The sequence below is a fragment of the Stegostoma tigrinum genome, chromosome 27 (genome assembly GCF_030684315.1).
Source record: "Stegostoma tigrinum isolate sSteTig4 chromosome 27, sSteTig4.hap1, whole genome shotgun sequence".
In the NCBI taxonomy this organism is placed as follows: domain Eukaryota; kingdom Metazoa; phylum Chordata; class Chondrichthyes; order Orectolobiformes; family Stegostomatidae; genus Stegostoma; species Stegostoma tigrinum.
The window spans coordinates 376,549-394,007 of NC_081380.1; the positions used below are offsets into that span (position 1 = coordinate 376,549).

A 17,459-nucleotide genomic window follows, 5' to 3' on the forward strand; every position below is an offset into this window, starting at 1 on the left:
CTCTTGATTTAGTTATGGCAGTCATAGTTTCATCCACAGTTGGGCTCTCACTCCAGTTCTTCTCAGACAGAGAGTTGTTTGATCAGATCAATGGCAGTAACACGCACCTTCTCCAAGATGGCCAATCTTAGAAATGTAGGAGAATAGTTAACCAAAAAGGTTCAATTTACCCCTTAGAAATCCTGTCCAAATCTGCAATTTAATTTACTAGTTGTGGACAAGAAGTTTTATCGATCATTTAGCAACAACACAGCAATCACTTTCATAGGATGCACACACACTGATTACAGGACGAATAAAAAGGCCTTTCTGTAAATTCCCAATAATTGCAAATTACAGAACCAACCGGAAGTCGAGTCACAATCCGTTCTGAGCCACAGTGTCTGTGATCAATGCAACTGCGAACAAAATACCAAAAGCATGCAGCACTCACCTCTCACAAAAAATTAAGGTAAAGAAGTTGATACTTAATTTGTCCTAATTACTTCTCTGGTCCATGAATTTGTTCGGGTTTTGTGATGATCTCAGTTGTGTTGTTGACTGATGGAGTTTCTAATAGAACATCTAAAGTAAAAGCTTTCTTTAAAAACTAACTCCCTCTAACTTTCTGCTGGTTTGCACATCTCACCTGAAACCTACGAGTGGGTACTCTTTGCAGATGTTACACTTAGCCTGATGTTTTGCAGTTTCAGCAGCTGCCACACGGTGTCGAACAGGCAGCCACACCATGGACTGAGGCTCCAATCTCATCCACTCTACAAAGTGTTTAACATCAATCTCTGGTTTGTTCTGGCCCTAGAAGAAAATAAAAGATCAGCTGCATGATTAATTATGTCAAGTTTACATCCGCTATCCTCAGACATATCTAATACACTATCATTGGGGTTTCTGACATTGTTTTTATTAAATTAATGATTAAAAACATTGACTATTTATAAACATGATAGCCTTGGATTAGTGGTGGTACATGTTGGCCTCTGGAACTAATTCAAACCGAAAATGAGCACAAAATTCATACTGGCAAGTAGACCCACTTGACCTTCTGAAGTGGCGCAGAGCACACTTACATGTTGGAAGCAACTGCAGACACTTGGTTCAATGTTGCTGCCTCCAAATGAAGGTACCTCACCCAGCTGCCGAGGGATCTGGACTGCATTGTGAAGCAAAAGGCTCAGGCTTTGTTGGTCACATAATTCTGTGGGTTCAGCTCCTTGTTTGAAGAGGTCTGCAAAAGTTATCCATAAGAAAAAACTTGATATTCCGAAACTTAAGGGAGGTAGTTAAGAGTTCAATACATCCAATATATCTTCCTCAATTGCCTTGCTTTGTAAATTATCTTAAAACATTATTTTATGATCTTGATTGGCGATTTGCAAACAACTGTGGAAACAAAAACTTCTGTTTCTTGGCACCAATGGACAATGTATGTTGTATGATTCTCCAAGGAAGTCATTTCTTTCTTGATTGTAAATCTCAAACCTCTCTAATATCTCCTCGTTCTTTTCACAGAGATAATCTTTGTGTGGACCTGGAAAACATGGGCACTGTCCTCAATGAATATTTTGCGTCAATCTTTACAATGGAAAAGGACACTGCAAGTATTGATATCAGGGCAGAGGACCTAGGAACATCAGAAGTTTAGACATCGGAAGATGCAGCTGGTTTAGCAAATTTAAAAGTGGATACATCTACAGGCCGAACTGAAATGTATACCAGCGAGCAAGGGAAGTGAGGGAGGAGATATTTGGGCCCCTGTCAGCAATTTTCAAACACTTGTCAATCACACGTGAAGTCATGAAGGACGATGAACATTGTCCTACGATGAACAAATGGAGAGAGGAACAGACCAGGAAATTAAAGGCCAGTCAGAATAATCTCAGCACTGGAGAAGCTATAAAGAGGCATTCTTAGGGGTAGAATGTACTTCCATGAAGTAATCAGGGATAGTCAGTATGGATTTGTTAAGGTGAGGTCACGTTTCAGAAATTTGATCCTTTTTTGAGGAGATGTTGGAGTGTTGATGAGCTTATGCATTCGATGTGGACTGAGTAAAGCCCCCCTTGGCAGACTGATCAAGAAAGCAACAGTCAACGGGATCAAAGGCAAAGAGGCACGCTGGAGCCAAAACTGGCTGAGGCAGAGAGCACAGGGTGATTGATGGTAGAGGGATATCTATTTGACAGGATGTTTGCTTTCAGTGGGGTTGTGCAGGGCTTGCCACAAGGACCCTTGAAATTTGTCAACGAGATTCATCATTTTGGCTTAAACACAGTGTGTATGACCGTGTTGCTAGCGAATGACTAATTTAGTGAGGAGGATATCGACGGAATGGTCATGTAAATAACAGCCATGGGATCAAAGGCAAAGTGGTACACTGGACCCAAAATTGGTTGACAGACAGAAAGAATAAACTTCAGGAGGAGATCAGCACACTGGTCAGCTGGACACAGCAATTGGAACTCAACCAGGAAAAGTGTGAGCTGACGAACTCGGGAGGGCTAACAAGGCAAGGGATCACACTATGAAGGGTGTGATCCTGGACATTACTGAAAAAACCAAGATGCTGCCTGGGCTGGGGGTTCTCATGGAATCATAGAGTACAGAAGAGGTCCTACGGCCCACTAAGGCTGTACCTCTAAAAACACACTGCGACATATACTAGTCCCATTTTTACGCACTAGACCATTCTCAAAAATATTATGCCATTACAAGTGCTCATCCAAGTACTTTTCAAAGGGTGTGAGGTTTCCTGTTTCAACTTCCCTCCCAGGCAATGCATTCCAGACCTTCACCACACTCTGGATGAAAACGATTTTCCTCAAACCTCTGCTAAATTTCCCGTGTTTCTCTTTAACATTATGCCCTACCGTTATTGATGATTTAACTAAGGGGAACAATGCTTTCTACTCAACCTATCTTTACCTCTCATAATCTTATATGCCTCTATCAGGACCTCCACTCAACCCCGAAAACTTCTCTGCTTCACAGAAAATAATCTGAATTTTTCCAGCCTTTCTTCACAGCTAAAATGCTCCAACATATGCAACATCCTTTTCATTCCCTCCAGTGCAATCACATCCTTCCTGATGGGTGGTGACCAAAATGCCACACACAACTCCAGCTGTGGCCTAACCAAACTTTTAAACAGCACAAAGTGACCTCCCCACTCTTACCATCTGATAAAGGGAGATGTCCCATATGTCTTTGTAACAACCCTTACTAGCCTGACCTGACCCCTTCAGGAATTTATGAACTAGCACCCTAGGATCCCTTTTCTCCTCTAAGCTTCCCAGTGTCCTGCTATGCATTAGATTTAGACTTAGGTTTTATTATCACACATATTCAATACAGGGTACAGGAGTGCAATGCCACCTCAGACGGTGCCATCTCAGGTACAAAGTACCTCGGTACGAAATTTCAGTTGCAAATGTAGAAAATTTATCCATCCTTCTTTACTCAGTCGTAGGGGAGTGGAACGCAAAGCCGGAGAGAGTAGTGGAGTCGGCCTCATTAGGGGCATTTAATCGGCCATTAGACAAGTACATGGATGACGGTATAAGGTAGTGGTGGAGGTGAGACAGACCTTAGGATGAGGGTAATAGTTCGGGACAACATCGTGGGCCGAAGGGCCTGTACTGAGCTGTACTGTTCCATGCTCTATGTTATAAAAATAATTGAATACGTTAAAAAGTTCAGCACTACAGTCTTCTTAGTATAACAGTAGAAAAATAAAAACAAAAGTTTAAAAAGTCAAACATTACAGTCCTTTCTTAAGCCACGAGTTTTCAGACACTCTGGCCGAGGCTTCCCCCATGACGGTTCGTATTCCCCTGCGCTGGGCTAAGGCCCGCCCATCCTTGCCGGTGGACTTCACTGCTGACTGCCGTTGCTGACCTCCATCGGGCACGACAGGCTTTGCCACATTAAGTACTCTCTTATCTTAATCCTTCTTCAGGCTATATCAATCTGCCACTGACCTGCCCATCTGACCGATGCCAAGATTGAAGCAGACAAGGGGAACTGGTAAAGATGTTTAAGATTTTGAAGGGCATAGAAAGGATAACTGGAAGCTGCTTTTTCCATTCGTAGACATGTCAATACACAGGGGGCATAGATTGAAGTTCACAGGTAGAAAGCTAAGAGGGGAGTTGAGGAGAACCTATTTTCCCAGTGTGGTGGGAGTCCTGAGCTCACTGACTGAAAGTGTGGCTGATTCAGAAAGTGTCTGAATATTTAAGTGTTTAGATATTCACTTGTGTTGCCGTAGGCTCCAGGGCTATGAGCCAAACAATCAAAACGGAAAGCAATGTACTGTGAGTTCGATGCAGACAGATCTTTGTTGAGCAGTGCAGGAACTACGGACCGCACGGCCTCCTCCTGTGCAAAAAACATCCATGAGACTATAATTACACAGCTTTTCTTTGAGGCATTTCTCCACTTGACTGATTCTTTGTAAATGCAAGGCCGATAAAATAAATCCTTTTCTTAAAAGCTTCCATCTCACTGAGAAAGCTTCAGGTCAATTTGATAATCTGCTCTCAAAAATCTGCTCATATTTTGATAGTTATGACAAATTCTACTGTCAGGGCTGACACAATCCACAACATTCTAAATCAATCAATAATATTCCAGAAAGATGATCATTTGCCTATCCGACCAATTTTAACTGTTGCTTTAAAAAATAGAGAAATAAATCTGGATCTGTCAAAAACTAATCAGTTCTTCCTTGGACCATACCCGTACGTACCAGCTTTCAATGAAATATGCCCATTAGTTTGTGAGATACATTGCTGACCAACAGAACAACAAATGAGCAAAAACATTACCTCACATTCAGTGTTATCACTGCTGCGAGTGAGCAGTAGAGTCATACAGCACTTCCAAATCTTTTTCCCAATGCGAATGATGAAAACATTATTGGTCACAAAAACAGCCGCTAAGGTTAGTGCCTTTGAGAAACAATAGCATCATACATATGTAGCGCATCATTTATCTTGCAGGAATGCACTGTGTACATTCTGCACAGACCAAGTTATGACTTAACACTCATGTGGCAGTGACTAAATACAGAAATATACTAATACAGCAAACCTTTTGTGAAACAGCACCTGCGGTACCAGGAATGAGCTGAATAATCAAAAATTCCAGTTGATCAATAGGTCCACACACGCAAAAAACACACACTCAATAATAGGAACATAATGCATGGGATATACACATTGTATCAGTGATAATGGGAACTGCAGATGCTGGAGAATCCAAGATAATAAAATCTGAGGCTGGATGAACACAGCAGGCCCAGCAGCATCTCAGGAGAACAAAAGCTGACGTTTTGGGCCTAGACCCTTCATCAGATGAAGGGTCTAGGCCCGAAACGTCAGCTTTTGTGCTCCTGAGATGCTGCTGGGCCTGCTGTGTTCATCCAGCCTCACATTTTATTATCTGGGATATACACATCACTGTTCTCCCTCATTTACAGCATAAATGACTTCAGTAATGAGGCAACTTTGCCTCAATTAAAACTTACTGGCAGAGTGCCTTTTCACTTGCATCCTCACCATACATCACAAGATGATGAGAATACAGTAAACATCTGGTGTATAATTTTTGTCAGTTGATTGAGTGTGCTAGTTTGTTGAACAAAGTTTACATACAGTTAAATCTACAGTTTACATGTGTATCAGCAATGATAGATTTAGTACTGACACTTGTATTTTTCCTCCAGATGACCCTTGTAGAGTCACGTCAAGCCAATTTTCAAAGAAAGCACTCTGATTCTTCCACTCATACTTCTGGAAAAGGAAGTTGCAGAACGTCACTGACTGACTTTACTTATTTGAATACAGGGTAAGGTACATAGAACATCGAACAGTACAGGCCCTTCAGCCCACAATGTTGTGCCGAACTTTTACCCTAAACCTCAGGTCTATCTAACTCCACCCCTATCTTATATGACCATCCATATGCCTGTCTAATAGTCACTTAAATGCCCCGAATGAGGCCGACTCCGCAACCCACTCCAGCTGAAACAAAGATCTCTTTGAATTGTCATTTGTCACACATGTATTGAATCAAAAAACAAATTTCTCACTTCCATAGACTTCTGTAGCATCTTAATATGATTTGTGAAGATTAATACTTCACCCGATCATTTTATAAATACAACTTTAAACAAAATGCCACTATATGGAACTTGTATGTTGGTATTTGTGCAGATGCCAATTCAGTTTGTGAGATCTGTTTCGATGCAACGAGTGATAAACACTTCGAATAAAATGGTTGAGAGCAGTATATGTGAGATTTAATACCATGCTTTATCTACAGATAACTCATCTGCAGGTAGTTATTCATGAGACTCAACTGACATCATGTCTCAGGGGAGCTTGTGACCTCTGGGTTAGGTGTTGTTTGACCATTGCCTACTGGTCACTGGTTGAGAGGAAAGAGAACTACTGGCTGCTATCCATTTTCAACAAGTGATCATGATAATCTACCTGCGTTTCAACGTCCCATCAACATGCAAGAATTGTTGCTCGAAGAGGCTTCTGTGTAACAAACAGGAGCAGAATCAAGATCAACCTTGCTTTCCCTATCTGAACAAGCTGCCAACACCAGAAATATGGGACCGTCTTAATCATTCTTATACAATTAACTTTTACAATAGACAACAGGTGCAGAAGTAGGCCATTCGGCCCTTCAAGCCAGCACCACCATTCATTCTAATCATGGTTGATCATCCACAATCAGTATCCTGTCCCTGCCTTATCCCCATAACCCTCGATTCCACTGTCTTTAAGAGCTCTATCCATCTCTTTCTTGAAACTATCCAGAGACTTGGCCTCCACTGCCTTCTGGGGCAGAGCATTCCATACATCCACTGCTCTCCGGGTGAAGAAGTTTTCCCTCAACTCTGTTCTAAATGCCCTACCCCTTATTTTTAAACTGTGTCCTCTGGTTCTGGACTCACACATCAGCGGAAACATGCTTCCTACCTCCAGAGTATCCAATCCTTTAACAATCTTATACGTCTCAATCAGACACCCTCTCGTCCTTCTAAGCCAGGTCCCTGTACAGCTGCAGAAGGACCTCTTTGCTCCTATACTCAATTCCTCTTGTTATGAAGGCCAGCATGCCATTAGCTTTCTTCACTGCCTGCTGTACCTGCATGCTCGCTTTCATTGACTTATGTACAAGAACACCTAGATCTTGTTGTACTTCCCCCTTGACCGAACCTGACTCCATTTAGATAGTAATCTGCCTTCCTGTTCTTGTCACCAAAATGGATAACCACACATTTATCCACATGAAACAGCGTCCGCCATGCATCCGTCCACTCAGCTAGCTTGTCCAAGTCACCCTGTATTCTCATAACATCCTCCTCACATTTCACACTGCCACCCAGCTTTGTGTCATTGGCAAATTTGCTAATATTACTTTTAGTGCCTTCATCTGTATCATTAATGTATATTGTAAACAGCTGCGGTCCCAGCACTGAACCTTGTGGTAGCCCACTGGTCACCGCCTGCCATTCCGAAAGGGACCCGTTTATCACTACTCTCTGCTTCCTGTCAGATAGCCAATTTTCAATCCAAGTCAGTATTTTGCCCCAAATACCATGTGCCCTAATTTTGCTCACTAATCTCCTCTGTGGGGCTTTATCAAAGGCTTTCTGAAAGTCCTGGTCCACCCCATCCACTGGATCTCCCTTGTCCATCTTCACAGTTATATCCTCAAAAAATTCCAGAAGATCAGTCAGGCACAATTTCCCCTTCGTAATTCCTGCTGACTCTGACCTATCCTGTTACGGCTATCCAAATGAGTTGTAATTTCATCTTTTATAATTCACTCCAGCATCGTTCCCACCACTGACGTCCGGCTAACCGATCGAAAATTTCCTGTTTTCTCTCTCCCTCCTTTTTTGAAAAGTGGGACAACATCAGCCACCCTCCAATCCGCAGGAACTGATCCTGAATCTAGAGAACATTGGAAAATGATTACCAATGCGTTCACGATTTCCAGAGCCACCTCCTTAAGTACCCTGGGATGCAGACCATCAGGTCCCAGGGACTTATCAGCCTCCAGACCCAACAGTCTATCCAACACCATTTCTTGCCGAACATAAATACCCTTCAATTCATCCATTACCCTAGGTCCTTCAGCCATTATTACATCTGGGGGATTGCTTGTGTCTTCCCGAGTGAAGACAGTTCCAAAGTACCTACTCAACTCTTCTGCCATTTCCTTGATCCCCATAATAAATTCACTTGTTTCTGTCTTCAAGGGCCCAATTCTAGTCTTAACCATTTTCTTTTCAACACACCTTTTACTATCCTCCTTGATAATTGGAACTGCAGATGCTGGAGAATCCAAGATAACAAAATGTGGAGCTGGATGAACACGGCAGGCCAAGCAGCATCTCAGGAGCACAAAAGCTGACATTTCGGGCCTAGACCCTTCACCCAGGCCCGAAACGTCAGCTTTTGTGCTCCTGAGATGCTGCTTGGCCTGCTGTGTTCATCCAGCTCCACACTTTGTTATCCTTTCTATCCTCCTTCATATTTTTGGTCAGTTTTCCTTCGTACCTCATTTTTTTCTCCGCGTATTGCCTTTTTAGTGATCTTCTGTTGCTCTTTAAAAGCTTCCCAGTCCTCCGGCATCCCGCTCATCTTTGCTATGTTATACTTCTCTTTTATCTTTAGAGAGTCCTTAACTTCCCTCGTCAGCCACGGCCGCCCCTGCCTCCCCTTAGGATCTTTCTTTGGAATGAACTGATCCCGCACCTTTTGCATTATATCCAGAAATACCTGCCATTGTTGTTCCACTGCCATCCCTGCTACGGTATTGAACCATTGAACTTTGGCCAGCTCCTCCCTCATCGCTCCATAGTTCCCTTTCTTCAACTACAATGCTGACACTTCCAATTCTCCCTTCTCCCTCTCAAATTGCTGATTAAAACTTATCATATTATTGTCACTACCTCTAATGGCTTCTTGACTTCGAGGTCCCTGATCAAATCCGGTTCGTTGCACAACACCAGATCCAGAATTGCCTCCTCCCTGGTAGGCTCCATACTGACTCTGCATCTTCTGATTCTACGTCTCCACTCGCAAAGGGCTGAAGATTTTATATTTCTTTACATTCATAATTTCATATCTATTTTACTATTTCTTCTTTCTTTATTATTTCATATTTCTTTACTTCTGACTATTTTAAATACAACAGGTTTTCTTATGCTACATCAGTGACGACATTTCAAAGGTAGTTTAGCTGCCTATAAAGTACTTTTTATGCCTGAGACCATAAAATGAGCTACATAAATGCACTTCTTTCTTTTATTAACTTCTGTAGTTGTGTTTCTTTGCCAATGGAGGATTGGCTACAATTACACAGGGTAATGTAGGTGAAATACATTTCCTATGACAAAATTCCAAACCAAAGTTACGAAATTAGAATAATAAACTATTGGCTGTTTGCAACTGAACACTGTAGATGAGCAAAGGTCACTTAATCAGTAAAGTACTAATTAAGTATGTTCCCGACATGGAGAATACAAATGAAAACTACGGTTATGCTCATAGGAAATTGGACAACGTTCTATTTTATGATCATAGCAATGCCATATCATCAACACATTTTTTAATAGATAATAAGTCACTCTGGGATATTTATTCATTTGTTTTATATCCTCAAGATCATCTTTGCAAATCCTGTGAACAGGGGCCACTGAACAGCTTACTTAGCCTTTTTTTTAACACCTATAATATCCATGTTTTATCCCTCTCTCCTCGATGTTTGTCTGCAGGAAGATGAGTTAACAGGGGGCTTACAGTTTTAATTTGTACAGATATGTGTCCAATGTTTGTAAATATCTGACTGTAGCTAGAATCTATGCAGTTGTAATAAATAGGCATTCTTGTTAAGAACAGAAATCTGGACCGTGGTCTTCATCAGTTTGGATCTAAAAGACAAGTAAATTAGGGAAACTTAGATACTTTTCAAAATCTTCCACATTGGGATTACTCTGGAAACTGCAGGCTCGAATTGCAGCATGGTACCCTTCTGAATGTAACACCTGAAATCACGAAAGTAATAACTTGCTTGAAAATGAACATGGACTCTATGGGTTAAGGTGACACAAGCCCACGAGCTACAACATGGGGAAAAATACAGTGGATGCTATTTTTAATGAACAGTGTGTCAACATCAACTGTTCTGTCTGAAAGTGAAATCTGAGAAATGAAAAGTGAAAACTGCCAGGTTAGAAAGTTCCAGCTACGTGCTTACCTGATGGAAATGCATTGATTGTGATATTAATATATATATGATTGTTAATTGAGAGTACTGATGAATTTTGCTTTTTGTTTCTGTGATGATCTAAATAATCCATTTGTCAACACAATAAAGTAGATATTGTTATTGTAAAACACCCCTGAAAATCCAAAGAAAATTTCAAGAGGGGCCAAATAAGTAGTGTTGGGGAACAAAGAAATGGCAGAGGAACTGAACAAGTATTTTGCATCAGTCTTCAGGTTGGAAGGCACCAGTAGTAGAACTTTAAGGGAGTCTGAAGCAGAAGTGAGTGTGGTGGCCATCTCAAAGGAGAAGCTGAAGGGTCTGTGTGGAATTTGTACATTCTCCCCATGTCTGCACGGGTCTCCGCCAGGTGCTCTGATTTCCATCCACAGTCCAAAGATGTGCAGGCAAGGTGGATCAACCATGGCAAATGTGAGCTTGCGGGGAAACAGTACAGGGCTGGGTCTCGGTGGGATGTTCTTTGCGGAGATAGAACATAGAACATAGAACATAGAACAGTACAGCACAGAACAGGCCCTTCAGCCCACAATGTTGTGCCGACCATTGATCCTCATGTATGCACCCTCAAATTTCTGTGACCATATACATGTCCAGCAGTCTCTTAAATGACCCCAATGACCTTGCTTCCACAACTGGAAGTGAAAAAACCATGCAGTTATTGGTGATCTTTCAGGAATTACTGGAGTCAGGGTGGGTCCCAAAGGAGTACAAAATGGCAAATATAACGCCCCTGTTTAAAATGGAGGGAGGCAAAAGACAAGAAATTATAGACCTGTTAGCCTGGCGCTGGTCATTAGGTCAGATTTTAGAGTCCATTATTAAGGATGAGGCCGGAGAGTACTTGGAAGTACATGGTAATACTTGGAAATACATGCTAAATTGGGCTGAGAAAACACAACTTTGTCAAGGGAAGGTCTCTGTTAGATTCTTTGAGAATGTAACCAGTGAGTTAAAACAAAAGAGAACCATTGAACTTTATCTGTTTGGATTTCCAGAAAGCCTTTGAGAAGGTCCCACACAGGAGGCTTCAAAATTTAAAAAAATGAGCTTATGGTGTTCGGGAGTAGGTACTGCCACGGACAGAGAATTGGCTAACTGGCGGAATGCACAGAGTGGCAATAAAAGGGTCTTTTTCAGGATGGCAGCCAGCAACTATTGGAGTTCCGCAGTCATCAGAGTTCAGACTACAGCCATTCACATTATACATTAACAATCTGGACAAAGGAACTGATGGTATTGTTGTCCATAGTGGGTTGTTGCTAAGTTTGCAGATGACATTTCGATAGGTGGAAAGGCAGGCAGTGTTGAGGGGGTTGGGAGGTCACAGAGAGTCTTTCGAGAAGTGGCATTACAGGCATAGATTATTTTCTAAATGGGGAAAGGCTTCAGAAATCTGAAGCACAAAGATGCCCCAGTTCAGGATTCTTTTAACATGCAGGTTCAGTTGGCAGTTGGGAAGGCAAATGCAATGTCAGCATTCATTTCAAGACGGCAAAAATACAAGAGCAGAGATGTATTGCTGAGGCTGTGTAAGGCTCTGGTCATACTGCATTTGGAATATTAAGAGCAGTTTTTGGCCATCTATCTAAGGAAGGATGTGCGGGCCTTTGTCAGGGTCTCGCGGAGGTTCTCAAACATAATCCTGGGGATGAAGGGACTGTCATGTGAGGAGTGGCTGAGAACTCTGGGTCTGTACTCGACGGAGTTTAGAAGGACGAAGGGGGTCACACTGAAGGTCAGTCAGGCCTGGATAGAGTGCACACAGAGATGTTGTTTCCACGAGTCGGAGAGACTAGGACCTGAGGGCACAGCCTCAGAGTCAAAGGGACCACCCTTCAGGATGGAGATGAGGAGGAATTTATTCAGTCAGAAAGTTGCGAATCTGTGGAACTCATTGATGTAGAAAGCTGTGGAGGCCAAGTCAGAGTTGATTTCAGGCATAGATAGATATGTTCTTGCTTAGTATGGACAAAGGAGAATGGGATTGAGAATGATAGATCCCACTCAATGGGCTGAATGATCTAATTCTGTTCTTAAATCTTCAGGTCTAAAACACTGGAATGAATCAGTTCAGTGTCATTTTTATTGCACTGCAAGGACAGTATCTCTCCAAAAGACCGAAGAAATTTTCTCACTCTGTTGTTGCAAACCTATTCAATAACTGGCAACAATGCTCCTGTTGTGCCTCTCTCAACCGACGCTAGTTAGTTCTCCACTCAAAGTAACTGGACCATCCCGGTATTACTGGCACTCGTGCCATGTTTGAAGGCTATTGTGGACCAGTAAATTGCTCAGAATCCAAAACTGCCTCGTACCGTTCATAGCATTTGTCCCAGACAGGGCAGGAAAGGGGAAATTAGCACCTTACTTTACAGTTAGGGACCTGGAGGTCCTGGTGGATGGATTGGTGCAGTGCAGAACTGTCCTCTTTCCCAAGGACAAGCACAGGAGGCCACGACACAAGACTCGGCCAGACTGATCCAAGGCTGTCCAATGCCAATGCAGGCTCAACCACCAAAAGAACCATCCAGCAGTGCTGCAAGATCAGTGACCCCTGCTCCAACAGAAGAAGAGCCTCATTGTTCTGTGCTACCTCACATTCACCCTCTCTCTAATTCTGCACCACCCTTCAGCACAGCTCATGTAATACCATTCTCACCAAAGCATTCAATGTCTGTCTTCACTTGCTCTCGCCTACTTGAGGGCCCAAGGCTATTAATCCTCTATGTCTCTGTGCCTCTTGCTCTCACCCAGGAGACCTCACCTCCCTTCCCAAACATACATGAGCACTAACAAATGCACCAGCTCATTTCATCTCACTCAATCCCTCCCTTTGTTTCATCCAGGAAAAACAGCCCACAGTAGGGCAGAAAGAGCCAACACAGGTAGTGAGGTGTCTAACGTTCGACTTCTCACAACCTATGAGGACAGTGTCCTGACGATGGTCATCCTGAGCAGCCAACTGATTGCATCCAAGCCCCTCGAGTGATATCAGACAATGCCCTGGAGTTACCTAGATCTGCTGCCTGAAACTGCCTCCCTTGACTGGAGACCATTCCCCTCGGAACCTGAAGCATGACCATGAGGTTGGAGACAATGCAACGCGTTCTGTGCTTCTGCAGCTGGCACATGCTGCAGGTGTGAGATCAACATATCACGGTGCTGAACGGCAACACACCCACTCCTTTGATTGATGACTGCTGACAAACATGACAAGCTGTCTGGCTTTGTCTCGATGCCAAAAGGTTAATCAATATACTAGCATTATGAGTCTGTGAGATGTGGCAGAGGGGGCAACCCATAAAAAGACAAGGCAAATGAAGACAAGGCAGAGGAGCTGTTAGCATTCATGCAGGGACAAAATGAGAGTGGAGAGCTCAAGCAAGGTGTCCTGATGTGTAACGTGGCCCAATGCACGAATGGGTGCCTGTTCCTGCATATAAAAGTGCCCTGGCAGTAGCACTGCATGAGGGGGGCTGCTGCAATCCAAAATGCAGCAATGAAGTACAGAAGAGTACTGAAAGCAGATGTGAGATGTGCTGAGGCTGGAACATGCCACATGTCAAAACTGTGGAGATGGGGTGCTACTGAAGGGTGTGGCTGCAGATGCTGGTGACTACTACCCAAGTTGGAGGTCCAGAGGAGCATTGAGCAATGTGCAAGCACCACACACCCACTCAGAATTTCATTTCGGTAATTCTGAGAGTCTAGCTTCTGTCTGGCAGGTAGAAAAAGTATTAATGAGGGTGGTACTGAGAAATAATCCATGCCTTTCAGTACTCCCTAGTGTGAATTTCCGCTCAATGTCTGCAATTTTACTGGAAAATGCAACATTTTGGTTTTGACATCCAGAAGGACCTTGAGCGGCAATCAATATGAAGGGTACGCACCTAATGAACAATGTCAAAATTGACAGTCACAATAATGATATAATATTGGAACACATCTCATGCAGACGAAGCTCAATTTAATATAAATGAAATATTGGAGGTGATTAGGGGTGTATAGAAGGACACTGAAAGTTTAACCCCGGACTTTCATCTCCAAGTCCTAGAATTATATCCAGCCCGGACTGAAAGAAAATAAAATTCTCTCCGCTTGCAAGGATTCCCCAATATACTGTCACAGTCCTCATACATTTCCAAGTGAAGTGCATAACATTATTCCTAAATGGAGTTTAGTAAACAATCTGACTGAGATAAGCTGAAGGACAATTAGTCTGGAAAATACCACAATGACACAGTTACAACATAGAACATAGAACATAGAACAGTACAGCACAGAACAGGCCCTCCAGCCCACGATGTTGTGCCGACCATTGATCCTCATGTAAGCACCCTCAAATTTCTGTGACCATATGCATGTCCAGTAGTCTCTTAAATGACCCCAATGACCTTGCTTCCACAACTGCTGCTGGCAACGCATTCCATGCTCTCTCAACTCTCTGTGTAAAGAACCCGCCTCTGACATCCCCTCTATACTTTCCTCCGACCAGCTTAAAACTATGACCCCTCATGTTAGCCTTTTCTGCCCTAGGAAATAGTCTCTGGCTATCAACTCTATCTATGCCGCTCATTATCTTGTATACCTCAATTAGGTCCCCTCTCCTCCTCCTTTTCTCCAATGAAAAGAGTCCGAGCTCAGTCAACCTCTCTTCATAAGATAAGCCCTCCAATCCAGGCAGCATCCTGGTAAACCTCCTCTGAACCCTCTCCAAAGCATCCACATCTTTCCTATAATAGGGCGACCAGAACTGGGCGCATTACTCCAAGTGCGGTCTAACCAAAGTTTTACAGAGCTGCAACAAGATCTCACGACTCTTAAACTCAATCCCCCTGTTAATGAAAGCCAATACACCATATGCTTTCTTAACAACCCTGTCCACTTGGGTGGCCATTTTAAGGGATCTATGTATCTGCACACCAAGATCCCTCTGTTCCTCCACACTGCCAAGAATCCTATCCTTAATCCTGTACTCAGCTTTCAAATTCGACCTTCCAAAATGCATCACCTCGCATTTATCAAGGTTGAACTCCATCTGCCACCTCTCAGCCCATCTCTGCATCCTGTCAATGTCCCGCTGCAGCCAACAACAGCCCTCTATACTGTCAACGACACCTCCTTGCTTCGTGTCATCTGCAAACTTGCTGACCCATGCTTCAATCCCCTCATCCAAGTCATTAATAAAAATTACAAACAGTAGAGGCCCAAGGACCAAGAGGCCTGTGGAACACCACTCACCACTGACTTCCAGGCAGAATATTTTCCTTCTACTACCACTCGCTGTCTTCTGTTGGCCAGCCAATTCTGTATCCAGACAGCTAAGTTCCCCTGTATCCCATTCCTCCTGACCTTCTGAATGAGCCTACCATGGGGAACCTTATCAAATGCCTTGCTGAAGTCCACATACACGACATCCACAGCTCGACCCTCATCAAACTTTTCTAGTCACATCCTCAAAGAACTCGATAAGGTTTGTGAGGCATGACCTGCCCCTCACAAAGCCATTTATTCCTTGACATTAACTGGATGATGTTCATATTGTGTACTTTATACACATCTTTCTCCAGCACTATCATTTGTCACCGTGAAGAGCATTACAATCAGAGTGTCAAGACGTCTACATGATCCTGTACAGATCTGACCAAATGGAATCAAAAGTATATCACTTTCAATTTTATGATTTAAAACAAAAGTCGCTCAAACTTTCAACTACTTTCTCTGTTGAACTAAAATGAAATTAGAACATACTGAAACCTTATGTCATCAATACTCGGATTGATTTTAATCAGTCAACAATCTTCACATTTACTTAACTGATCATGTACATATCAAAATCCAATACGTCGCATGCAGTTTCATGCACCTTAGGACAATCTAAACATACTACATTAAAGTGTAAATCATAGATACGTATCAAAGACGCTCAGCAGCCAGTTCAGACACATGTCGACACAGAGTGACACATTGACCAAGTGATTTTGTTCCAAACCATCATAAATGGTCGTCAAACAGTTGATTACTTCAGTCACATTTCGACGTTGCTCGTTTTGTGTCAATTTGTGTTGATCCAAGACGCGTTGTGCTGTGTGCAACTCCAACAGATCCACTACAAAGGAGGAAGAAAACTAACTTCAATTACAGTTTTAACTTATTGGAGCTATTAAATAAAATTAATTCCTTTATTTGGCCTCGAAATAAATACAAGGATTCACAAAAGTACTCTGGAATGATGGAAACAGGCCATTTCCTTCTCAAATGCAAAATGTCAAATCTAACGAGGGAACCGTCAGTGATGCTGGTCATATTCTGTTGTTTGGTTCAGTAATTTCTGCAGAACAATGGTGGAGGAACAGTAGCTTTCTATGTCATGAAGCCCTCCTTTATATTTATGAAGCAGGACTCACAACAATTTAACCTCAAACATCCATCTCTTTCAACCGATGTTCATTCTCACGACATCCAAATCCAAAGTACAATCTAATTGGCTCTTTACCCGTTTAAAATAGTGGATCTTACAACCCATATTTCACTTCTGGTAATCAGCATTCTTTTAAATCACACTATGCCACAGCTATTAAGTGTGTTAATCACACATTCTTGTTAATTTTAAAAAGGTGCTCTGTTACCTAGGTTTTGAACTAGATTTCTCTTGTAATTTTGCTATTTTGTCATACATATGGTATGTTCTACAGTGTCTACCAAAAACAATTAGTAGTTAACCAAGTATCACTTCAATGTTAGTTCACATGATGCCAACAAAATCTGGCAAACTTCATCAAAACATCAAATGCCAGTCGAACCACTCGAAATATAACAGAACCTCCATAAATAAAATCTAATGGCAATGTGAGGAATGAAGCGCCCAGAGATATGCATTCATGTGACTGAAATCATTGATTTTCTCGGCTTCTAACCCTTCCACAGGCAGCAAGATCCTGGCCCATGAACATTGACTGCTTCAAAAAAATTCCTCTTTACAACCCCTACATCTTTTCCCCAAAACATGAATGCATTGCCTTCTCCTTGTAACATCATCCATCAGCCACGGGAACACAGCCTTTCCACGTTTATTTTACCCCAACTGATCATAATCCTTTATGTTTCATTAACTACTTATTAATCCCCTGTACTCCAATGAAAAT

General features: G+C 42.5%; 1 protein-coding gene across 4 annotated transcripts in view; it reads right to left on the minus strand.

Moving 5' to 3' along the window:
• Window positions 1-17,459, minus strand: part of LOC132211036 (utrophin-like) — a 153,317-nt gene that overhangs the window by 27,460 nt on the left and 108,398 nt on the right. Inside the window, exons 2-3 of one of the 4 annotated variants that reach the window (XM_059655508.1) lie at window positions 1,068-1,225; window positions 629-795 (exon numbers count right to left, since the gene is read on the minus strand). In XM_059655508.1, the coding sequence (XP_059511491.1) occupies window positions 629-795; window positions 1,068-1,225 (325 nt within the window). Of the gene's footprint in view, window positions 1-628; window positions 796-1,067; window positions 1,226-16,034; window positions 16,424-17,459 lie in introns of those variants that run through there. The other 3 variants (XR_009447330.1, XR_009447331.1, XR_009447329.1) reach the window with 3 other exon arrangements.